General features: G+C 60.5%; 3 protein-coding genes and 1 non-coding gene across 4 annotated transcripts in view; 3 read left to right on the plus strand and 1 right to left on the minus strand.

The window, feature by feature from the left end:
• The first annotated feature begins 423 nt into the window (after positions 1–423).
• On the plus strand, positions 424–496 carry TRNAK-UUU. Its single transcript has one exon. It is a non-coding gene; the product is annotated as a tRNA-Lys (tRNA).
• A 215-nt stretch (positions 497–711) lies between these two features.
• Positions 712–5,229, minus strand: LOC116494221 (SNF-related serine/threonine-protein kinase-like). Its single transcript, XM_032195983.1, has 5 exons — positions 4,527–5,229; positions 2,716–2,857; positions 2,332–2,544; positions 2,068–2,205; positions 712–1,989 (listed from the first exon to the last, which is right to left on the minus strand). Exons 1-5 carry the CDS (start codon positions 5,095–5,097, stop codon positions 1,221–1,223), a joined length of 1,833 nt encoding a protein of 610 aa, XP_032051874.1. The 5' UTR covers positions 5,098–5,229; the 3' UTR covers positions 712–1,220.
• Positions 5,230–9,849: 4,620 nt separating this feature from the next.
• On the plus strand, positions 9,850–11,261 carry AGRP (agouti related neuropeptide). Its single transcript, XM_032195861.1, has 3 exons — positions 9,850–10,027; positions 10,133–10,227; positions 11,010–11,261. Exons 1-3 carry the CDS (start codon positions 9,853–9,855, stop codon positions 11,199–11,201), a joined length of 462 nt encoding a protein of 153 aa, XP_032051752.1. The 5' UTR covers positions 9,850–9,852; the 3' UTR covers positions 11,202–11,261.
• A 1,428-nt stretch (positions 11,262–12,689) lies between these two features.
• ATP6V0D1 (ATPase H+ transporting V0 subunit d1) overlaps positions 12,690–23,732 on the plus strand; it is a 33,080-nt gene continuing 22,037 nt past the window's right edge. Inside the window, exons 1-2 of the mRNA XM_032195634.1 lie at positions 12,690–12,884; positions 22,782–22,953. Of these exons, the coding sequence (XP_032051525.1) occupies positions 12,752–12,884; positions 22,782–22,953 (305 nt within the window). The 5' untranslated portion in view covers positions 12,690–12,751. The remainder of the gene's footprint in view (positions 12,885–22,781; positions 22,954–23,732) is intronic.

Here is a 23,732-nt window from a genome sequence, read left to right on the forward strand (position 1 = left end):
TCACGCCCCTTCCCTGGGCTCCCTGAGGTGCCCATGTCCACCCATGTCCAGCCCAGCACCCAGCTGTGGGCATACAGAGGAACATTTCAGAGAGCAAAATGGGCAATGTGGGACGTGGGCACTGCTTTGGGTCTCTGCAAAACCATTGCTGCGACTCGGAGTCGAACCGAGGTCGCTGCGGCCACAGCGCAGAGCACTGACCGCTGGGCGAGCACAGCAACTTGGGTTGTGCTCACCCCGTCTCCCTCAGGGGTCCCACGGCTGCCCTAGGGCATCCCGCAGTGTCCTGGGACAGGGGCAGGGAGAGGGGCTCTGGGGGCAGCCTGGTGGGAGCAGCGAGTCCCCACCTCATCCCCCTGGTGGCACAGGGACACGGGGGGCTCACGGGGCTGTTCTGAGCATCACCCAAAATCCCAAATGTGAGCCTGGATAGCTCAGTTGGGAGAGCATCAGACTTTTAATCTGAGGGTCCAGGGTTCAAGCCCCTGTTCAGGCGAAAGCTTTATCCTTTAGGCGTGAGCAAGGGGAGCCCGAGGGCTGGGGTGGCTGCAGCCTGCCCCAGGCACCCTCTCCTGCCTCTTTTCCCACGGACACGGGGTCTGCTTTGCCTGTCTGTCTGTCCATCCACCACCCAACCCACACCATAACCTCCTCCTCTTCCTATAAGACCCCCCACCCGCAGAAAGAAGAGGCAACCGCATCAAACCCGAAGCGTGGTTTATTGGACCGATGAACTTTGCTTCCCAGCGGCTCCCATCCCTTCAGCGCGCAGCGGGCCGGGCACCCGCCTCCCTCGTCATTCATTTCTTGCCAGCAAGAAAACAAAGAGGTAATAAATAGGAAGCGCATCTGGGGTGAGGGGGGGACAGGCTGGGGGGGCAGGCAGGACAGCCTGGCCCTGGGGCTACGGTCCCAGGGTTGCTCAGGCTCTGGGGGGGGGGAATATAGCCATCTTTATTTAATTACATTAAAATAGACTATTTAAAAAAACTCTTTCTAGTAGTTAAAAAAATGTCGTTGTCCACCCATCCCTGAGCACGGGGTGCTGGGGACAGCGGGGAGGGCAGGGACCCCAGCCCAGCTCCCCCCCCTCCTCCATGTGCCCAGCCGGCCCCGCGGCAGGGAGGTGGCCGATGGGGGTGATATGGGGGCGAGCGGGGTGGAAGCAGTGCAGCAGCACCGGGGGGCTGCGGGGGGACGCACACAGCCCCTGCCCGGGGCTAAATGACGTGGCAGCAGTTGAACTGCCCCAGGGACAGGAGGCTCTCCTTGGAGCTGGGCCGGATCTTGAAGGCCAGGGCTTTCTCACACAGAGGGAACTGCAGGAGCCGGTCCCGCAGGCTGCCGCTCTTGCCCTTCCCCGGGTCCAGCTTTATCACGTTCTCCGCGCCCGCCTCGGTGCCCCCCGGGCCCGAGCTCTCCACCGCCCGCCGGGCCTGGATGTGGGGGCTGCTGAGGGCCCCCTGGCATTTGTCCGTGGGGTCTGGGGATGGCGGCAGGACGGGCCCCCTTTCCTGGGGGCTCTCCACGTCCTCCTCCCTCCCCTTGGGGGGCTCCAGGGGCCCCGGGGCTCCTCGCCCGCCTCCGATGGCACCCGGGCGCCCACCCCAGCCCCCCGGCTCGGCCCCCCAGCCCGGCACCTCCCCGTGGCACGACAGCCGGCGGGCCCCGGCGCGGAGGAAATCTCGCATCTGCTCCTGGTTCAGCGAGCTGCTCTTCCTCTCCATCACGGCGGGCCTGCCCTCCTCCTCCTCCTCTTCCTCCTCCTCCTCGCAGATCTGCTGCAGGGCCGGGGCGCTCTTGGTGATGGCGGTGTCGATGGCGGGGGCCTTCAGCAGCACCCGGGGGGGCTGGCGGAGGCCGCGGCCGCTGTCACCGCTGTCCCCGCAGGCGGACAGAGAGGGTGGCTGGGGGCTGCCGGGCGCCTCCGCGAAGGGCTGAAGGCCACCGCTGCCATCCACGGGGCTGAACGTGTCCGAGAGGTCGGTCCTGAGAGCGGGGAGGAGCGGAGGAGTCAGCACCCAGCGTGGGATGCCGGGGGGGGACGGGGAGGCGGCGGGGGCTCACCTGCTCTGCACCTGCTTGGCCAGGTCGTAGAGGAGGCTCCGGCGGCGGCCCTGCTCCTCCTGCTTCTCCCGCAGCATCCTCTCTGCCAGCAAGAAGTAGGTGGCCGTGATGTGGTTGTAGCGGTCGGCCTCCAGCGCCCTGCGAGACACGGGGAGGGCTGAGCGTCAGCGCCCGAGGGATGCGGCGCTCCCAGGGGCGACCCTGGGGGTCTCCAACCTCTTTCCCCAGCGCTCTGTCCCGGCCGCAGAGGTGCCCCACACTCACTCCTGGATGGTGTCCCGGTCGGCGATGTGCCCGCACGTCATGGCCTGGATGATGATCTCGTGCTCCTCCCGGGACACGCGCTTGTGCGAGGTGAGGGGCAGCAGGGAGCGGCTGGCGGGGGACGGGTCCACCCCCTGCAGCCACGTGTGGCCCTCGATCTGCTCCAGGGAGGCTCGCTGCCGGGGGTCCCGCTGCAGCATCCTGGAGATGAGGCTGCCCGGGGAAGGGAGCGACACCGGGAACCTCCATCAGTGCACAGCCGGGAGCTTTCCCCCAATCCCCAACCCGATCCTGGGGCACCCACGGGGATGGGGACACCCGTGGGGACACCCACGGGGACGGGGACAGCCGCCCCGGGGTTACAGAGCGGGGAGAGGTGCCTACTCGGAGCACTGCGCCGAGACGTGCGGGGGCACGGTGTAGCGGCAGTCCATGATCATGGTGAGCGTCTCGCTGTCGTTGGCCTCCTGGAAGGGCGGCTGCCCGCACACCAGCATGTAGAGGATGACGCCCAGGCTCCAGATGTCTGCAAGAGGAAGAAGAAGAGGAGGAGGTTCAGCAACCCCAGCCAGCGTGACCGCCGTGCCCAGGCTGACGTCCCCCAGCATCGCTGAGGACCCCCAAGGAGAGCCCAGGTACCCCCCAGCAGGTTCCAGCAGGGCGCAGGTCCCTTGGGGTGCTGCTCCAGGTCCTGCCCCATGGCAGGTGCCACCAACACGGGGAAGGACCTTGCCTATCCCATATCCAAGCAGGTCCCCAGGGACTTCACAGAAGAGCTGGTGGTCAGGGCGTGAAGGCCACCTGCTCTGTCACCTCCTCATCCCTGTTTTTCATCATCTGCACTCAGCCCAGCTCAGCCATGCCTTACACAGGTCCCAACTGGATCCCAGCACTGGGATGTGCTGGAGGGGACACCCCAAAAACACCGGGGACAGGTGGGACCAGGGGCTGTGTGACCCCAACAGCTCCGGGCAGCCCCGAGACCACCGCCTGGGGTCTTGGTCTGAGCACACCCAGCGGGAAGGCTCTGGCTGGCGGTGGCAGGATCCAGCCACGGCAGGGATCAGCACCCTTTAGGACACATCACAGCACCACGGCCTCCTCCCTGTCACCCAGAGCCACCTGTGGGCCACCTGCCCAAGCACTGGGTGCCCATAATCCATCCGGGACCCCTAGGGACAGGGCTCCAGCACGCACCCACAGCCCACAGCTGCACAAACCCCTCTGGAGGGGGTCCCCAAAGCGGGGTGGCACTGTCACCACAGCTTCCCGCTGCCCTACAGGCTGCAGCAGCCCCAAGCTGTTCTCTCCCAGCTGTGTGGGCACCGGCCCAAACGGGCTCGCTGCCCTCCTCTGGGGACAGGGCCAGGGCCAGCCCCGCCGCCAGCCGCAGCAGTCATCTTCACGTGCCTCCCTGTGACTGCCACACGGACCCGCGGCAGGAACGCGCCCGTGCAGCGCTCCCGCCCCCCGCGGCAGCTCGGAGACTGATTTTCTTGCTATTGCAGAACCGTTTTATTTTTAGGATGCTGAGCACAGGCCCGGGGCTCTCTGCTAATACCTTCAGCTCCTTAAGTGCCCGCATTTTTACATTTCTCATCTGCGCCGGCTTTCTCGCTTGATTTGCTTTTGCAGAGCTAGGCATTCGTGCTTCCATCTCCCCTCCGAGCCCTGCCAGCTCCTGCTTTAGGATCCTTCCCCCTCCGTGCTGAAACCGGGCCGTTGCCTTTAAGAGCTCCAGTGCTTTGTTTTGCTCAATCCTCCTGCCCCAAATTCCAGCGGAGCTGGCGCGGCTCCCGGCCCTGCCTCTCCTCCCACGTCCCCGCTGTCCCCGTGGGGCCTCCCCGCGCCCCGGGACGGGCCCCGAACCCCGGCAGGAAGCTCCAGCAGGGCGGGGGCCGAGCGGAGGAAACTTTCCGAGCTGCAGGCAGCAGCATCCCGAGCAGGTTTCCTTCCGGCACTGAGTTGCCTCCGGCTTGGAGCTGCACCGGGTCAGCCTCACCCAGCCTCCTGTCATGGCTGAGCACCCAGTGCAGGATTTGTCCCCCGAGGATGCCCAAAACGCCACGGGAAGGGGGAGCACAAGCAGAGCGAGCCCGTTCACACTCGTACACCACATCCTGGCAGGGCAACGAGCACACACACGAGGGAGGCACGAGCTCAGGGTGGGCATCACCCGCTCGCTGCGCCCTTACCCACGGCCGGCGCGTCGTACTCATCCCCCAGCAGGATCTCCGGCGCCGAGTACGCCAGCGAGCCGCAGCTGGTGGTGAGCATCTTGCCGGGCTGGAAGCGGTTGCTGAAGCCAAAGTCCGTGAGCTTGACCACCCCTTGCTCCTGGAAGAAGACGACGTTCTCGGGCTTGAGGTCGCGGTGCACCACGTGCAGCTTGTGGCAGTAGGAGATGGCGTGGACGATCTGGGCGAAGTAGTGCTTGGCGCGGCCCTCGGCCAGCCCGCCCTCGTGCCGCATGATGTGGTCGAACATGTCGCCGCCGTCGCCCAGCTCCAGGATGAGGTAGAGCTTGGAGTGGGTGTCGATCACCTCGTAGAGGCGCACCACGTTGGGGTGCTGCACCAGCTTCATGCAGCGCACCTCCTGCAGCAGCTGCCCCGCCGCCTCGCCCGCCAGCTTGCTCTTGTCGATCACCTTGACGGCCACGCGCTGCCCGGTGAAGACGTGGCGCGCCAGCTTCACCACCGCGAAGTGCCCCTTGCCCAGCGTGCGCTCCAGGTCGTACAGCCCCGCGATCTTCCCCTCGGCCATGGCGGCGTCAGGCAGAAAACAGGCATGGGGCGCTGTAGGGCCACGGGGGGGGGGTGCTGAGCGGACCGGGCACCCCCTCTGACTCTGGGGTCGGCGGAGACGCAGCACTGATGGTGTTGCACCCCCGTAGCCTGGCCCACAGCACCCCAAGGAGCCCACCTCCCGTCTCCAAGCACCCCAATAACCCCCCCCAAGCACCTCAGGCACCCCAACACCCCAATCTCCACATCCCCAGCACCCTGAAACCCCAAATTCCAGGCCCTCATTACCCCATGACCCCAGGCACCCCAACAATCCCCAACCCTCAGCATCCCAGTCCCCTGGGCATCCCAGTAACCCCACAACCCTGGGCACACCAGTATCCCCCTGGTTCCCATTCCCTTGGGCACCCCAATACCCCAACCTCCAGTCACCCCAATACCACCAATTCCCATTCCCAACACATCAACCTCCCCGTTCCATAGCACCCCAATATCCCAACCTCCAGTATCCCACTAACCTGGGCACCCCAATATCCCCTGGTCCCCAGCACCCCAACCTCCAGCCCTCCCAGCACCCCAAAACCCTGGGCACCCCAATCCCAGTCTTCTGCACACCCCAAAACCCTACTTCCAGCCCTCAGCACCCCAATACCCCACAACCTCCATCCCCCCAGCCCCATGAGCACCCCAAAACCCCACTCCCAGGCCCCCAACGCTCGCCCAGCCCCCTGAGCACCCCAAAACCCCACTGCCAGGCCCCTGTGCACCCCAAAACCTCACTCCCAGACCCTGTACACCCTAACACCCCACATCCACACCATTGTGCACCCCAAAACCCCACTCTGAGGCCCCAGTGCACCCCAGCACCCCACTCCCAACTCCCTGCACACCCCCAAACCTCACTCCTAGCACTCAGCACCCCACTCACAGCCCCCTGAGCACCCCAAAACCCCACTGCCAGGCCCCTGTGCACCCCAAAACCTCACTCCCAGCCCCCCAATACCCCAAAACCTCATTCCCAGACCCCTGTGCACCCTAACACCCCACTCCCAGCATCCCACTCCTTGCCCCCTGCACACCCCAAAACCCCATTGCCAGACCCCTGTACACCCCAACACCCTACACCCAGACCCTTGTGCACCCTAAACCCCAACTCTGAGACCCCTGCACATCCCAGCACCCCACTCCCAGCTCCATGAGCACCCCAAAACCTCACTCCCAGCTCTCCAACACCCCAAAACCTCATTCCCAGACTCATTCGCACCCTAACATCCCACTCCCAGCCCCTTTTGCACCCCAAAACCCCACTCTGAGACCCCAGTGCATCCCAAAACCTCACTTCCAGCCGCCCGTGTACCCCAAAACCCCCCTCCGAGACCCCTGTGCACCCCAAAACCACACTTCAAGACCCCAGTGCACCCCAAAACCTCACTCCCAGCCCCCTGTGCATCCTAACATCCCACTCCCAGACCCTTTTGCACCCCAAAACCCCACTCTGAGACCCCAGTGCACCCCAAAACCTCACTCCCAGCCCCTTTTGCACCCCAAAACCCCACTCTGAGACCCTAGTGCACCCCAAAACCCCCCTCCCAGCCCCCTGCGCACCCCAAAACCACACTCCCAGCCCCCTGTACACCCTAACATCCCACTCCCAGCCCCTTTTGCACCCCAAAACCCCACTCTAAGACCCCAGTGCATCCCAAAACCTCACTTCCAGCCGCCCGTGTACCCCAAAACCCCCCTCCGAGACCCCTGTGCACCCCAAAACCACACTTCAAGACCCCAGTGCACCCCAAAACCTCACTCCCAGCCCCCTGTGCATCCTAACATCCCACTCCCAGACCCTTTTGCACCCCAAAACCCCACTCTGAGACCCCAGTGCACCCCAAAACCTCACTCCCAGCCCCTTTTGCACCCCAAAACCCCACTCTGAGACCCTAGTGCACCCCAAAACCCCCCTCCCAGCCCCCTGCGCACCCCAAAACCTCACTCCCAGCCCCCTGTACACCCTAACATCCCACTCCCAGACCCTTTTGCACCCCAAAACCCCACTCTGAGACCCCAGTGCACCCCAAAACCTCACTCCCAGCCCCTTTTGCACCCCAAAACCCCACTCCGAGACCCCAGTGCACCCCAAAACCCCCCTCCCAGCCCCCTGCGCACCCCAAAACCCCTCTCCCAGACCCCAGTGCACCCCCAAACCCCCTTCCCATTGCCCCCCCCCCGCCTCTCACCGCCCGCCGGAGCTCGGGGCCGCGGGGCTGCTGCGTCCCGGCGGCGCGCCCGCCCCGCTGACGTCACGCGGCGCGGGGGCGCGCCTTAAAGGGCCCCGGCCCCGAGCTGAGCCCGGGCGCAGCTCAGCGCACCCAGCAGGGGGGGGTTGGGATGCGGGGGTCCTGCGGGGGAGGGGGGGGGACCCGGAGCCCGGGGCCGTTCCTGGAAGCGGCTCGTTTAGCTAATTAGGGGCCGGGGGGCTAAAAAAAGCTCCGGCAGATGAAAAAGCTCTCAGCGCCGCTCCGCTAATGCCTTCCCAGAAGCCCTCCGAGCGCGGCCCTAATGAGCCAGACCCTAACGAGCCGGGCATTAATGAGCGGGACCCTAATGAGCCAGGCTGAGCCCGCTCGGGGTTGGCGTCACCGCTCGCTGCTCCCTCCCATGGGAGCCAGACCCCATTGGAGTGTAGGGGCATGGGGCACTCAGTGCCCACCAGGAGTGGGACGGGGCACGGGGGTCCTGCACCCCGTGTGTGGGGTGTGGGGGACCCCACAGTGCGGCTGGGGACACCCCAGCGGGGTGAGAGGCTGCCCAGGGGCAGAGGTGCTGCCTCCAAGCGTGCCCAGCCCACGCCAGGCTTCGCTGCAGCTTCCTTTGGGTTTGGGAGCAGTGCTTGAATGTCCCGGCACCCAGAGGCTCGAGGAGCCACGATGGGGCCGTGGAAGATGCCGTCGGGGCTGGAGGCTGCTGCTGGTCGTCCTCGCCGTGGCGGAGAGCAGCCCCGGGTGTGCAGGGAGCTCGGAGGTGCCACAGGTTGTGGAAGGGATCGAGGAAGGAGAGGCGCTGCTAGCACAGATGGGAGCCCCGAGGCCCCGCAGACGGGGAGTGGAGGCTGCAAATGGGCTCTGAGCCGTGGTTGGGTTCATGCCAGGAGCTAGGGACGGGCAATTTGACCCTCAAAAAGCAGCAGAGAGCTCTGGGTGCCTCGGGAGAGCAGCGCTGATGTTTGATCCCTTCTCCGAAGCACGGCGAGGGATGATGGAGCGAGGCCGGGCACAACCGGAGGCTCCTCCAGCACAGGGCAGCCGGGACCTCGCACCCCTGGGTGGCCACCCCCGGATTTTGGGGCAGGTGGGGCTGAGCTCCTCGCCGTAGCCCCACGCAGGAGCCCCCCCTCCCACGCACTGCCCGCCTCCCCGGCCAGCCGAAGCCCCGTTTCCAGAGCAGCCCACATCCCCGCTGGTTAGCGGAGTGACGCGGCCACGGCACTTAATTAGCAGGGAGCCGATATAAATTCCCGTAAGCATGTGGGGAGGGCGTCGAGGCGGAGAGCGAGCCCGGCGGAGCAACGCGCCCGGAGCCCCTCTGTGCCCGGAGGAGGTCGGTGGGGTTCTGCCCTGGGGAAGGGTCTGGGGAATGGGGCTGGGCTGTGGGGGTCCCGTGGCACAGCGTGGGGTGGTTTTATGGGGTGAGGAGGGGTCTGTGGGTCTGGGCTGCCAGGCTGGAGCCCCCGAGCGGCTTTTTGGCCTGGCCAAAGGAGCAGGAACTGGGTGTCACGGGGCTGGGTGGGACAGGGTCGCCACTCCTGGGTCCCTTTTTTTGGCTCCCCGCGTGGTTTTCAGGCTGCTGAAGCTCGCAGCCCTGTCCTGCATTGGGAGAGGAAAATCTGTATTCCTCCGTGGGCAGGGAGCCCTGCAGGGGGCAGGGGGAAACCACGGGCTGGTCCCACCTGGGGACATCAGATGATGGCAACCGAGCTCCAGGCAGCTTGGCCGGGCAAAGGAGGCTGCACCCAAACACTCGGTGCTCAGCAGCCGTCCCGATGAGCCTCTGTGGGTTATTGGGGTAACCACATGGCTCGGAGGTGCCTGAAAGGGACTTTGCAGTGACATCCAGACCGTGGAGTCCCAGGGCCTTTGGGGACGTTTCCATCACCGCGGCCCTGGGTGCAACGCCACGTGCAGTGCAGGAGGCTGCAGCCATGCCAAGTTGCTCCTGTCCACGCACCAAGCTCCTGCCCGGAGCGTTGCAAACCTGCCCCGAAGGCTGGGCACGAACCACAGCTCGAGGGCTGGCTCCTGGAGAGCCCCCCAGCGATGTGATGAAGCCCAGATGCAGCCCGGGCTGGAAGGATCAGCTTCTGGCCTTTAAAACCAGTGGCGTTTCCATGCTCTGTGAGCCTAAGTGTTATCAGGAGCTTCGTGGGACTCGTTTTGGCCACAGCCTGTGCACTGGCAGGCGGGCACGTGTGGCCTCGGGGTGGTGTGGGAGATGGGCAGGGAGACCCTGACCTCCACAAACAGCTGGAGTCCCATCGCCGGGAGGCAGAACCAGCTTCGGATTGCTTTGGGTGCTCCCATCTGAAGTCTGGTGGTGGGGGCAAAGCATCAGACCTCACAGCTCTCCCTCTTCGTCTTGCTCTTGAACTCGGGTGCCACCCATAGGGGCACCTTTGGCCAGCACCCCTGGCCAGCACCGTGTCCCTCGGTTACCTGGGCGGTGGCGGTGGGGACCAGGCTGACGCTGGCCCCGTCCCCTCCACGCAGGTCACCCCAGGACCATGCTGAACGTGCTGCTGCTGTGCTACGGGCTGCTGCAGGGCATCCAGGCCATCCTCACCTCGGACCTCAGCCACAGCCACCTGCAGAAGATGAGCACCGGGCTGTACGGGGCAGACAGAGCCCGCTACCCCAGCCTGCTGCGGAAAGTCAAGGAGGTGGCGGTGGAGCCTGCAGGTGAGTCCTGCACTCCCCGACCCTTGCTGGCATGCCCGGGCCCCCAAAATGCAAGAGGGGAGCCCCCCCTGCAGTGCCAGTGTGCAGCCTCTCTCTGTTTTGCAGGAGCTCTTCCCAGGACGGAGTTTGATCAGATGGCCCTGGAGGTCCAAGAAGCTGATGGTGACCTCCTGCAGAAAAGCAGTGTGCTGGAACCGCAGGTACTGCTCCGTGACCTTGTGTTTCCCTTAAAAAAATAAAAAATAAAAAAGGACCAGGGCTGCTTTGAGTCACACCGGGCTTCTCCATGCCCTAGTGGTCGGGGTGGTTTGGAGCAAACCCTAAACGTGGTCTGGGAAGGGAGCATCCCTTCGCTGTCCGCTGAGGAGCGTGGACATGCTGGGATTTGGGAAGCTGGACATCACGGGGCTGGGAAAGCCGTTCCTTTGGGGTCGGCCTTCCAGGGACGCTGCTGCAGGGGCTGGGAGGGGAAGCGGCTGGAGGAAGTTCTGGAGGCAGGCGAGGTTTCCCGGCCTAATTTCCTAAGAAAGTGTCGGAACTGAAACTTCCCACCACGCGTTTCCGTAATGAAAAATGGGCGTGAAACATCCTCTTCTGAAATGTCTCAAGCCAGACCAATTGTTCAGTAAAAATCAGCGGGGACTGTGAGGACACCTCCAGCCAGAGGGAATGGGAGCAGGGAATCCACTGCTGAGGACTGTTAGGTCCTTTTAGAGCAAAACACAGACCCATCCTTCCCCTTGGAGGGTCCAAGCGGGACCTGCTCCTGCTACACCCGACTCAAGGGGGTCATGGATCAACTGCTGAAGTGAAAAAAGGGTTCAGCACAAAGCCCCGAGTGTCTTCTCTTGGATATCTCTGGTTTTGGCAAGCCTTATTTTGTTTGAGATGGAGCTGCCTTGGGCTCCTGGCTCTCTCCAAAATGATTCTTCCTCACCAGCCAGCAGACCACAAACCCTCTCCCTCCTCGTCTCTCTGGCAGGCGTTGTCCACAGCCCTGCAGGCTCCGGGCCGAGAAGAGCGCTCTCCCCGCCGCTGCGTCCGCCTCCTGGAGTCCTGCCTGGGCCACCAGATCCCCTGCTGCGACCCCTGCGCCACCTGCTACTGCCGCTTCTTCAACGCTTTCTGCTACTGCAGGAAGATCAGCACCAATTTCCCCTGTGGCAAGAACTAGTGCCGCCGGGCTGCCCGCTCCTCGCCCCTCGGGGCCGCTACGGGCCTCTCCCCACGAGCCTCTTCCTCTGCAGCTCCAATAAAGCAGCTGATAGCAAACCCATTACTGAGCAAGACTGGGGCTGGTGTCCTGCTCAGGGTGACTGGGGTGGGCAGGGACCTCCTGGTGTCACCCAGTGCCACCCTGCTCCAGCAGGGCCACCCAGTGCCAAGCCTGGGCGGGTTTGGAGACCTCTGATGATGGAGACCTCGTGGCCCCTCTGGGTGACCTGTGCCTGCGCTCAGCCACCGGCATTGCACAGAAACACTTCCCGATGGGAAGTGCCTCCCCACAGGGGGGGGCTCCAGTGTGATGTGTGGGGCTGTACTGGGGTGGGGGGCTGAGGATCCCCTCAGATTCCCCACAGGGTGCCTCAGGCTTCCCCCTGGGTCCCTTCAGGCTCCCCTCAGACTGTCCTCAGGCTCTCCCTGACTCCTGTCAGACTCTCCCTCAGACTCCTCTCAGAATCCCCCTCAGCCTCCCCTAAGGTCCCCTCAGGATCCCCCCTAAGGCTCCCTCTGACCCCCTCAACCTCTCCCTCAGGCCCCCCCTTAGGACTCACCCTAAGATCCCCTCAGAATCCCCCCAGACTCCCCTCTAAGACTCCAATTACCCCTCAGTCTCCCCTTAATACTCCCCCTAAGACCCCCTCAGGCTCCCCTCTGACTCCCCATCAGCCTCAGTCTCCCCCAGACTCCTCTCAGAGTCCCCTCAGCCTCCCCCTAAGATCCCTTCAGAATCCCCCTCAGGCTCCCCTCAGACCCTCCCCTAAGACTCTCTCTGACCCCCCTCAGCCTCTCCCTTAGGACTCCCCCTAAGATCTACTCAGAATCCCCTCAGACTCCCCTCTAAGACTCCAATTCCCCTCAGTGTCCCTTTAATACTCCCCCTAAGACCCCCTCAGGCTCCTCTGTGACCCCCCTCAGCCTCCCCCAGGGTCCCCTCAGGATCCCCTTTAAGACTCCCTCTGACCCCTCAGCCTCTCCCTCAGGCTCCCAATTAGGACTCCCCCCAAGATCCTCTCAGAATCCCCCCAGACTCCCCTCTAAGACTCCCATTACCTCTCAGTTTCCCCTCTACGACTCCAATTCCCCTCAGTCTCCCCTTAATACTCCCCCTAAGACCCCCTCAGGCTCCTCTGTGACTCCCCCTCAGCGTCCTCCTAAGACCCCCTCACGATCCCCTTATGATCCCCCTCAGACCCCCTGAGTCTCCTCTTAAAACTCCCCCTAAAACCCATTCAGCCTCCTCCCTGACTCCCCCTCAGCCTCCCCCATCCTCCCCTAACCCCCTCCCTCCCTCTCCTTTTCAAAATTCCCCCCAAACCTCCCCAAAACCCCCCTTATCCCCTCCCCTCCGCGCCAACCCCTCCCTCCCGCGCAGGGCCCGCCGGGCCGGTGAAGCGGGCGGGGCTGCGGCCGGCGTCAGGCGAGCGGCCGGGGGAAGGGGAAGGGGAGGGAAGGGAAGGGAAGGGAAAGGAAGGCGAAGAGAGGAAAGGAGGCGCTGCCGCCATGATGTCGTGTTGCCCCGAGCTCCACTTCAACGTGGACAACGGCTACCTGGAGGGGCTGGTGCGAGGCTTCAAGGCGGGCGTGCTGCGGCACGGCGACTACGTGAACCTGGTGCAGTGCGAGAGCCTGGAGGGTGAGCTATTGGGGGGGTGGGGGTCGGGTCCTTGTTGTGTGTTTGCTTATTTATTTGTTTATGACGTTTTTATATGTATGTTTTTAAGTTTTTTGTGCCCAAAGCCTCGTCTAACCTTGCCTTCAGCACCCCCAGCCTCTCTGGGTGACCCGCTGCAGGGCCTCCCCCCGCCTTCAGAGTGAAGGATTTCCTCCTCATACCCGACCTAAATCTTCCCTCTTTCAGCCCAAGCCTGCTCCCCCTCGTCCTCTCGTCATCTACCCAAGCAAATTGTCCCTCTGCAGCCCTTTTATAAGCTCTCCGTGAGGTGTCCCCACAGCCTCCTCTTCCCCAGGGTGAACACCCCCACCTCCCTCAGCCTTCCCTCACGGCAGGGCTGCTCCAGCCCCTTGGTCACCTTCGAGTCCCTGCTCTGGACCTGCTCCCACAGCCCCACGTCCTCCTCGTGCTGGGGGCTCCAGCCCTGGACAGAATCACGGAATTGTCGAGGTTGGAAGAGACCTCAAGATCATCGAGTCATCGAGGACGCAGCGCTCCAGGTGGGGTCTCACAAGGGCAGAGCAGAGGGGGACAATCCCCTCTGTCCCCTGCTGCCCACCCCTTTTTTAATGCAGTCCAGGTTGCAGTTCGCCTTCTGGGCTGCAGGCACACACTGCTGCCTCACAGCGAGCTTTTTGTCCACCAGAACCCCCAAGTCCTTCTCTGCAGGGCTGCCCTCAATGAGTTCTTCTCCCAGCCTGTCCTCATGTCTGGGATTGTCCCAGCCCAGGTGCAGCACCTTGCACTTGGCCTTGTTGAACCTCATTAGGTTCTCGTGGGCCCAATTCTCCAGCTTGTCCAGGTCCTTTTTGATGCCATCCCTTCCTTCTGGTGTACTGACTGCACCACTTGGTTGTGGCCATCCCACCCCAGCTGGTCGGTGCCACGCTGCTCTCTGTGCCATCGTTCCATCCTAGGTGCCAAGAGGATCTGCCTGTAACCCACAAACACCAACACCTGCTCCCTAGTGAAACGGGTCGGAGACAGGCGTGTCTTTAGGTGTCAGTGGCACTGCAATGGTTGGATTTGCCCTAAACTTCTGAAAATGCCAAGCAACTGCTAGCAAGCTGGGGGTGAGTGTGGTGGTTTTTGCCCGCAGTGTGCCCTGGCAGCCAGGAGGGCCAAATGTACCCTGGGGTGCACCAAGCACGGCGTCGCTAGTTGGATGAGGGAAGGGATTGTCCCTCTGGTGCGGCCTTACCTCGAGCACTGTGTGCAGTTCTGGGCACCACAGCACAAAAAGGACGTGAAACTGTTGGAGAGTGTCCAGAGGAGGGCTGCAAAGATGGTGAAGGGCCTAGAGAGGAAGATGTACAAGGAGCAGCTGAGGTCGCTTGGTCTGTTCAGCCTGGAGAGGAGGAGGCTGAGGGGAGGCCTCATCATGGTCTACAACTTCCTCGCGAAGGGAAGTGGAGGGGCAGGCACCGATCGGTTTTCTTTAGTGACCAGAGGTAGGACCTGAGGGAATGGAGTCAAGATGCAGCAGGGGAGGTTCAGGCTGGACATCAGGAAGAGGTTCTTCACCAAGAGGGTGGTCGCACACTGGAACAGGCTCCCCAGGGACGCAGTCACAGCACCGAGCCTGCTGGAGTTTGAGAACCCTTTGGACTGTGCTCTCAGTCCTATGGTCTGAATTGCTGGGTGGACCTGTGTGGTGCCGGGAGTTGGACTCGATGGTCCTGGTGGGTCCCTTCCAGCTCGGGGTACTCTCTGAAGTGTCAGCTCTGTCTTGGTCGCTGCCGAGCGATTCAGATCCAAGCTCAGCACCTGGGAGGGTCCTTGGCAGGTGGACTTTGGTTGTGTGTACCTGGAGCTGCTCACCCAGATGTTAGACAACAGAATGGGAACGGAATGCTCTCGCTTGCTTCAGCCTTTGTGTACCTTAAAAGTATCTGTAATACCTTTATGTAGGGCAGAAGCTTATTTTCTGCAGACTGCTGCAAGCAAAGAGCTGCAGAGGAGCCTTTATTGTTCTTGCTGTGGAGCACAGGGCCCGAAGGAGTGTGACAGGAGGTATTCCTGTGGCCTTGCTAGTCAGCAGCCCGAAACTGTATCCCCGCAGACTAATTCCTCTTTGGGGTGTTTCTGTATTTTCAGCTTCTCCTTTTTCTCTCCCTTCTCTTTGCCTCCTAAACCCAGTTGCGTAAGCTTGGCTCCTCCTGTGGTGCCTTCTGCATTTGAAGTGGCTCAGGACAGTGTGATTATCACGGTGTCGTTATCATCCTGCCCCGATGGCTCTCTGCTGGCTGCTGTGCTCCTTGTCAAGCCTCATTCAGACCTCAAAGGCTGCTCTGAGCTGCTGCTGTTCTCGTTCCTCCTCTGCCTGGCTCCTGTAGAAGTCTTTCCTTCAAGGAACGTTGCTTGTGATCGCTTACGCAGGTCTGTGGTCAGACCATTTCTTTCCTCTGTCCCTATAGCTACGATTTTCCTAGCACAGCACCGGTTTGTTGTGCTCTGTAGACTTCCAGGTGCGTTCTCTCTCGGCACTAAATCGAGGTAGGTGCTGGCTTGCCTTTCTGTGTGATCCTCTGCCATCCCTGCTCGTCTGATCGCGAAGTAAGCTGATTAAAACTCCTGCTGAGACTGCTTACTGCCATCTCATGGAGCCGTATAGCTCCCTGTGAGCAGGCAGGCTCCCACCTGGCTTTAAAAAGGGCTGGAAAACGTGACGAGAATCACCAGGAGAGCACAACGGCTGCTTTGGCTTATGCTTTTTCCGGAGCCCCTCAGCAACAACCTGTTTAATCCTCTCTTTCAGCTCCAGGAGCCCTGGTTCTGGGGCTGTTCCCCAGCCAGAGGTCCTGGTGTGCTGCGTGCCCGTGCGGGATGCCCGGAGCTCGCTGCAGCCAGTTCCTGCTTCTGACACGAGGTGTCAGTGACGGGCTTGGAGCTGCTTCCCCGTTCCAGCTGTGTAAGCACACCTCTCTCCTGGATAACCAGGCTTAGGAGCCGCTGTGACTTCTCTTGTCGGGAGGATGCTGAGCTCCTAGAAGCTGAACATCCTGGTGGAGGTCTGGAGCCTGCTCTGGAGAACATCATACCCTGGGTAGAGTCGCACAGCAGAGCTGCTGGAAGGAGTGGAGCTTGATCTAGGACAGGAATATCAGTTCCAGGCAGGCCTTGCTGTTGGTGTTCAGCCCTGCAGGCAGCGTACGGAGCTTGGGAAGCGAGCAAAAGGATTTTCTTTAGGAGCAGGAGTTCCTGCACCTTCTCGTCAGCGTTCCCTCCCCTCTCATTGCTTACCTTCCCCTGCTGGCTGAGGGCAATGGGGCTGGGACGCAGCCAGCTGGGCAGTGGCAGGGGCTTGTTTTGGGCTTGGTGTGAGCCAGCTGAGCCTCAGAGGTGCCTTTGGGAGAGGCAGATAGTCGATAAATGTGGTTCCTGGGGAAAGGAGGAGTCCCCAGGGATGCAGTTCTGGGCTGGGTGCTGTGGAACGAGCCAGCACCAGGCTGGTTGGGAGTCCTGAAGAGCATTTCCAGGGTTGCTCGGGGTGGCTTTGCTGCCTCAGTCAGCTCGGGGGTGTGTTACTGAGGGCTTGCTGCCCTAAATGCCTCTTCCAGGGGCGTCTGTGCTCTGATGGCTTGTCCCCTTCCCTCTCCTCCTCCATGCAGAGGAGAGGCGATGAAATGCTCTGACTGCAGGCTGCCTGCTTGCAAGAGACACCAGAAAGCAGTGGCCAGTTTTCAAGCAGCCTGCTGCCTTCCTGTATGAGAGGAGTCTTATGACTTGACTTCTGACTTTTTTTTCTTAGGCCTTTTTCCACTTACAACTTTTTTTTTTTTAATTTTTTTAGAAGAACACCAGTCCTGTGAGGAGCAGCTGAGGGAGCTGGGCGTGTTTGGGCTGGGGCAGAGGACGTCCCTGGGGGTGTCCGAGGAGAGGTTGGACGTGGTGCTTGGGGACATGGTTTGGCGGTGACAGTGGTGGCAGGGGATGGTCTTGCAGGGCTTTTCCAACCTTAATGACTCTCTGAAAAGCACTGGAGCCACGGGGGATGCATCGTGGCTGTCCTCCCGCTGCACAGGGAGGCTCTGCACTGAAGCAAGGGCCTGTGTGGGCTCCTGGCTCCAGCATGGGGGTGTTTTGTGTGCCACGGGCTCCTGCTGAGCGCAGAATTTTGTTTTGAGAGCCCCAAGGATCTTCCTTTCCTCCCGCGGAGGCCTTGGCTTTATCGTGCTGCAGGCCGAGTGCTCCCCACGTCTGCTTTCCCCAAGAGAGGAGCAGAAGAGGCCGTGCTGCCCTTCTCTCTCGGGCTTTATCACCGTGCTCTTGGAGGCCAGGCGATGGATTTAAGCCCTGCCACGCTTCAGGACCACCTGGAACTTGGAGGCTGCTTCAGGCCGAGCCCGGAGCTCTGCAGGTGCAGCAGCCCAGCCTTTACACGTGCAGGGACCTCCTGAAAACACAGGACGGGGCTGCTGCCCTGGCATCTGCTTTTATTTTTGTGAAGAGCTGGCCCTGGGCTCGCTGGGGTGCGTTGTGGCTGTGCAGGAGCTCCCATCCCACATCTGATGCCCCAGGCAGAGCTCTGGGGCCTGAGCAGGGCTCGGGAGTGTTCCTGCCCCGCAGCGAGTGTGACAAAAGAGCAGCAGCCCCGAGGCTGCCCTGTGCCCGCCGGGGCTGCTCGGTCGGCTCTCCTCTTGAAGCAAGCTGAAGCAAAACACGTCGAAAATAAACGCCGGCCCTTGCCCAGCCGTGGTGCCAAACGCTGTGGTCTCTGGCTTCCTGCAGGGTTCACCAGAGGCTCGCTGCTGTTTGTTCTGGCCCCCTTTACCAGGTGGAGACCAACCCCACAGCCTCGCATGGCTGAGCTTCAGGCGGCACCTGAGGTCAGCTGCTCCTCGGGTGCTGCCTGATGCCTTGTCTGGCTCCTGCCCCCTGGTAGGAGATGGCAGTGCCCGGCCTTCCCAGCACACATCGCCTGCAGCCCCTCGCTGCTGGTGTCCTGGTGGTGTCCCTCCTCCTCTGCTCTCGGTCCCTGCGGCGCGGGACTGCTTCTGCCCCGTTCCTCCTAGCTTCTGAGTGATTTGTTGCTTTTCCCTTCAACTTTGCTAGGTTTCACAGCAGCATCCAGGACTTCGGAGATTGCAGCCATGGTTTCCCTCGGCAGAGATAGGAGCACGGGCTGAGGACCTCTGAAGCAGAAGGTGGAGAGTTAGAGGTGACACAGTGATGGGGAAAGGGCCAGAGAAGTGGCTTCTGGGCCCAGCTGTGGTGTGGTGGAATTTGCTGCCTGGCACCGGAGAGGTGGAGCATCACTTACGCTGGTTTGCAACCACAGAAAAGTCTGAAATTCTGCAGAAAAGGAAGGGTCTCTTGGCGTTTCTCGAGTCAGGTTTCAGAGAATCAGTTTCAGAAGCGTCTGAAGTGGCTATAAACGCAGCGACAGGCTGGGGGGTGAGAGCTGCAGCCTTCTGGAGGGAGACGTGGGCGATGCAGCTGATGGGGAGACTGCTTTGATTTTGTGTATGTGCAGCGATGGAGTGAGACGTTGGGATTGCAGCAGGTAATTGCACGAGAACGTGGGTTCAGCTCAGAAGCTGTGGAAGCTTTCATGACCGATCGTCCTCTTACTCACAGTCCTTGCTGGAAGCGCCCAAAACTTGAACTCGGTGTTGAACAGCACGGCTTCAGGAGGGTGCTGGAGAGCACGGGGTGGACGTATGAGCTGGTGGTCGCCAGGAGTGTCTGAGTAATGCAGGGCAGGCTTTGGGGGCAGGCAGGTGGCTGAAGGCTGAGTGACAGCTCGATTCTGGGTTGTGACGAAGCAGATTTGCAGGGGAGGGTCCTGTTACTGCTGTGGGTGTGAGGTCCCGCAAGAAAAAGTCACCTGGAGGGTCCAGATGTGGTGCTGGCACAGCTGTGCACCGAAGGAAGCTTCAGCTGGCAGCAAACCGTGTCCAAATCTCAGTGCCTGGTCCGAGGGCTGGAAGGAGGCTGCTGTAAGTGCTCGAGATTACCGTGGCGTGTGCTGCTCCACAGGAATACCCGGCAGGAAAAAAAAAAAAAAGGACGTGGGTCTGAGGAGCTGCTGTGTTCCCGTGTGAGGCAGCTTTCTGGGAGCTGTGACCCGGCCGTGAGTTACTGGGCTCTGCGGGGGAGGCGAGAAAACAAAGGCAGCGTGGTGATTCACGAGCTCCCTTGCCAGCTGCTGGCTCAGGACGCTCTTAAAATGCGTGAACCACCTGGAGAAGCGCCGAAACAGGCAAGTGCTCCCCTCGGAAGCGGTCCCCGGCTTGAGGCCTGCTGGTCAGCGTCTGGAGGGGCTCGCCAGGAGCAGCTCACCTCCAGGTGGGAGCCCCGAGCAGCGTGGGGATCTCCAATTCCAGCTCAGTAGTGGCTCTGCTTGTTGGGCACCGTGCTCCTGAGGCTCCTGAATCAGGGGATTCCTCCCAGGAAGAGCCCCAGGATCGGTCAGCACCTCCCAAATCCTCCTGGATGGCACCTGGGGAGCATGGCTGGAGGAGGACGGGCTCGTGCGAGGCGCTGCTACGCCGTGGGATGCGTTGAGGCAGGGTTTGCAACCCCAGCCCGGCTCTTGGAAAATGTGTTCCGTCCGCTTGGATGCGAGGAGGCGCAGAGGAGCTTGGTTCCTGCAGCTTGTGGCTGGCCTTGCCTGTAAAAGCGACTTCCAAGTGTTACATAAACCTCAGTCCTGTTACAGCACGGCCTTGTGCTGGCTCCTGTGCTGTGGTGTGGGGGGCAGCCCCCTTGCTGCGTGGGATAAAACGCTCCGGCCGGGCAGAGCTTGCTCGGAGCTGGTGATGGAGAGGCTGCGAGGCACAGCCAGAGCGTGTGGGGGGCAGCTCTGCCCTCTTGGCTGTGCTTTTCCTGTCCCTCCATCCCTGGCCGGGCAGCAAGGAGGATTCTTGTGGCCTCAGAGGTGGGAGCTGAGCTGCAGGAGGTGGCGGTGGCACCGCCAGGTCCCTTCCCGCAGCAGCTCGGGCAGGCCAGAAGTGGCACGCAGCTCGCCAAACAAGCGCTGAGCTCTTCTCTTTGCCAGCCCTCTGCTCGGCACCAGCTTTCCCAGCCTGGCCTCCCGCCGTGCCCAAGGTGTTGGGGACGGGACTGTCTGCCTCGGGAGTCTTACAGCTTTCTCTTGGTGTTTTCATTTCCCTCGCGGTCCAGGGGAATGCAGGAGGCGCGGTGTTGCTGGGAGGTCTCAGCTCCAGGGCTGGGTCAGATCCGTCGCTTTCCTTGAGGAGAGCTGAAGCTGAAATCGGGGCAAACGCAGCCAAAGCCCCGTGTTGTCTGCACCATGGACTGCTCTCAGCGAGCCGTTTGAGCTGAGTAATAGCTTCAGCGAGCAGCTTCATGGAGCTGGTGGCTGCAATGGGGCTGTCGCAAGGCATCCTTCAAACACTTCTCCCCTCTCTTCTCTAGGAAATAAGCTGAAAGCCTGGGAAGTTTCCCTGCTGAAACAAGAGCTGGTGGGACGATGCGCAGTGAGCGGTTTCCTCTCCAAGTTCCCGTGTAGCTGCAAAACAACATCACATGCCTTTTTGCACAGCCTGAGCTTTCCTCAGGGCGGTACGGGGGTGTCGCTGCTGCCGTTCCCTGAGCCTTACCCTGCAGCCTGATTCCACGGGCACAGTCCTCCTCCTGGAACCTTTTCTCTCATGCTTGGTGAGCAGCTGCTGACTCTTGCTCCGTGCTTCCATTAAACGCAAGCTGGTAAAGCTCTGATCTGACAGCAGCACTTCGTTTCCACTCGTACTCCAAAGCTCATCTAAAAGTCTTTTTGTTTTGGAAAGGCTGATGTCAGCGTTGCCTCAGTTTGCCTTGTAGCTCTAGGTCTTGGTTTCTAGCCCAGACCTCTCTAAACCTCTATAGGGTTTATTTTTAGGGGGAGTGAGAACTCAGCAAGACTTAATCCTGGTATATTGTCTCTCTCTTAGCTGTCAGAAGCCAGGGAGGTGCAGAACTGCTCGGTGGGAGCTTCCTGGGAGCTGGGTTTTGCGGGGCTCACCAAGGGATTGCTATCAGGTAGGAGGTGACCATCAGCAGTAACGAACCTGTGCAGGCCACGCTGAGGCGAGGGGCTCTCTCAGTTTGGCACAAAAGCCTTGAAAGGTCATGCTGGGGAAAAAAAAGCCTCCATCTCTCCGTTATCCAGCCCGTGTTTTCCCATCTCAGAAGTGCAAGCAGGAGTTCACGGTGCCGTGGTGGAACAGAGCACAGCTGTTGGGCTGCAGCACAGCCTGGGGAGCAGGGAGCTAGGTTCAGTTTCTGCTTTGCTTCAGCCACGGTGCGAGTTGAGCAAGTAGCTCTCTTTGCTGCATCCAGGATTCCTTGTTAAAAGTAAGTGGAGTATGAAACTGTCCTGGAAACTGCTGAGAAACATGACAGAAACTGAGTGCTATTAAGTGTCTGGCCTTTTTTCACCCCCTCCATAACCACCATCTGTTTCCTGTGAGACTCAGCAGTGGTAACGTCTTCGGAACGAAACAGTGCTGGGTCAAAAATGTCTTTGCTGGACCCCATTGGAAATACCCAGAAGGATTTAAGTCAGCCTGAAAGCTGTCTGACCCTTCTGCCCCTCTGGATGAGGCCAGTGTCACGCTGTACAGTACAGGCTCAGCTTGGAGCTCAGTGCTGAGAATGCTGTCCAGCTCGTGGCTGTAGCTGACTGTAATGTCAAGAGATCAGTCTCCTTGAGCTCAGCTTGACCCGTGCCATGTATACACACTCCTTTTTCTCACTTACCTCCTTGTCCACCTGCAGGTTGCCATGCTCATCCCGTGGTGCTGAGGACGCGCACGGCTCAGCAGGAGGGGAAGGCGACCCCAGCGCTCCTGCTTCAGGGAAAGCAGGGAGAAGTTTCTTGGGTTTTCTGTTTGTTTTCTCTGGACGGGGCGTTCACATCTGGTTTGGCTAAACTCTTCCAGCTATTCTCCTTTCCCCCCATAAAGGCCTTGGATCCCTGGGAGGATGCTTGCCTAACTGGCCCTCCGAGGTGAAGCTGAAGGGAGCTGAACACCATGTACCAGCGCAGCTCGTAATGCTTTGAGGAATAGGACTCTGTGACGTTCCTCAGCTCTGGATTCAGTTTTTCCATACGGACACTTAAACGCCTTTGGCTCACGCAGGGATTTTTATCTTGACAGAGCTCAGCGTGCTGTGGTTGCTTGTTGTCCAGCACTGCAGCTCAGTTGGGCACCAGACCTGCAGCAGGGGTACCAGAGACAACTGCTCGAAGCTGGAGGGGAGGAAGGCTTCTGAGCGTGTTCCTCCATCCTGAGCAGGGAGTGCCCGCTGTGCGAGATGGGTGTGGATGGGCTTTTCCAGCCCCTCTCTGCCTTTTAATGCCTGACTTCACCAAGGTTGTTGTAATTTCAGGGTTGTTGCTTGCGTCTCTTTGGCTTTGAAAGTGTTTCGGATGCCTCCTGCCTCCCAGTCATTGCTGAGGGGACCTGTTTGTTGGAGGCAGGTGGGCTCTCGGTCCTGGTTGCTTCTCAGAAGCCTGTGACCAGAGCACTTCTGGCTAGAGGAAATAAGACTTCAGTTCTCTAGACATCAAGGCCAGTAGCAAAGACTTTTTTCCTAGAAAATCAGCAGCCTTCCATCTTACCGAGCACAGCTGGCAGAAAGGTGTGCCCAGTTATGCAGGCAGTGACCATTTCCCTTTTCAGATGGGGCACGGCTGCTGCAGTGAAACCGATTTTTTTTTCTGCATTTAGATCATCCTCAGTAAAGCTGAGCACAAACATAACCACATGGCTTAACGCGTGGGGTTTTTTTTTTCAGGTGACCTTTCAGAGAAGGGAATACCCAGAGCTGACCCCCAGCCTCCTCAGGTATGCTCGGAACCCTTCCCAGCACAAACCCTGTAGCGTGGACCCGTGCTTTCTTTTCCAGACTTGAAGCTGCACCTGCAGAGCACCGACTATGGGAACTTCCTGGCCAACGAGGCGTCCCCGCTCACCGTCTCCGTCATAGACGACAAGCTGAAGGAGAAGATGGTGGTGGAGTTCCGGCACATGAGGAACCATGCCTATGAGCCCCTAGCGAGTTTTCTGGACTTCATCACGTGAGTACCAGCTGCTTGGAGCAGCACACAAAACCTCTAGAGACTCTCAGAACAACCTTCCACGCTCAGCACTGTACCTGCTGTGTTTTCCACAGCTGTTTGAAACTCTTCTGGAGGTCTCAAACAAGCTGGTGCAGCATCACTGTGGTGCTAAAGGCTTTTGCTCCCAGGGTGTGCGTGCTTTGTTTGCACTGCTGCTTACCTGCCATCCCATCCCGGTGGCTGTAAGCCTGCGTCTGACCCCATCGTAAACTGGTTCAGGGAGCTGAGCTGGCCAAAAATTGAACAACTTTCTCCTTTTGGGGTTAATCTTTACTTAGTTTCCTCAGCTAGCTTGGTGGGATCCAACAATTAGGGAAAAGGAGGGTCTAGGGTGTGCAGCAGGAGAGGACAGGGTTGGGGCAGCCTCAGCATGCCTCTGTCAGTGTGTGAACAGGCACTGGGCTCCTGTGTGTGCAGTTCCACAGCTGCTTCAGCTGATGTAAAAGGCTCGAAATAGCACCGCGTTCTTGCAGAGCCTTCCTGTTGTAATCATTCCATGTCTAAACAGTCCCACTATCTCATTTGTCTAACCCAGTGCCTCATATCTGTACTTTTCTGGGTCACTGTGCTAAAGCCGCCTGTCTTTTTTTAAGCCTTTCCTATTTTCTGAGAGGTAGCTTTTTCTTACGTGCCTGTCACTAAAGCCCGTGGAATTTCCTTCTCTGGCTCTGGATACGCAGCATGACATCAGCGAGGCACGGCAAAGCCCGCATCTTGCAGCAGCACTCGCAGTGGTT

This window comes from Aythya fuligula, chromosome 12 (genome assembly GCF_009819795.1).
Source record: "Aythya fuligula isolate bAytFul2 chromosome 12, bAytFul2.pri, whole genome shotgun sequence".
NCBI lineage: Eukaryota > Metazoa > Chordata > Aves > Anseriformes > Anatidae > Aythya > Aythya fuligula.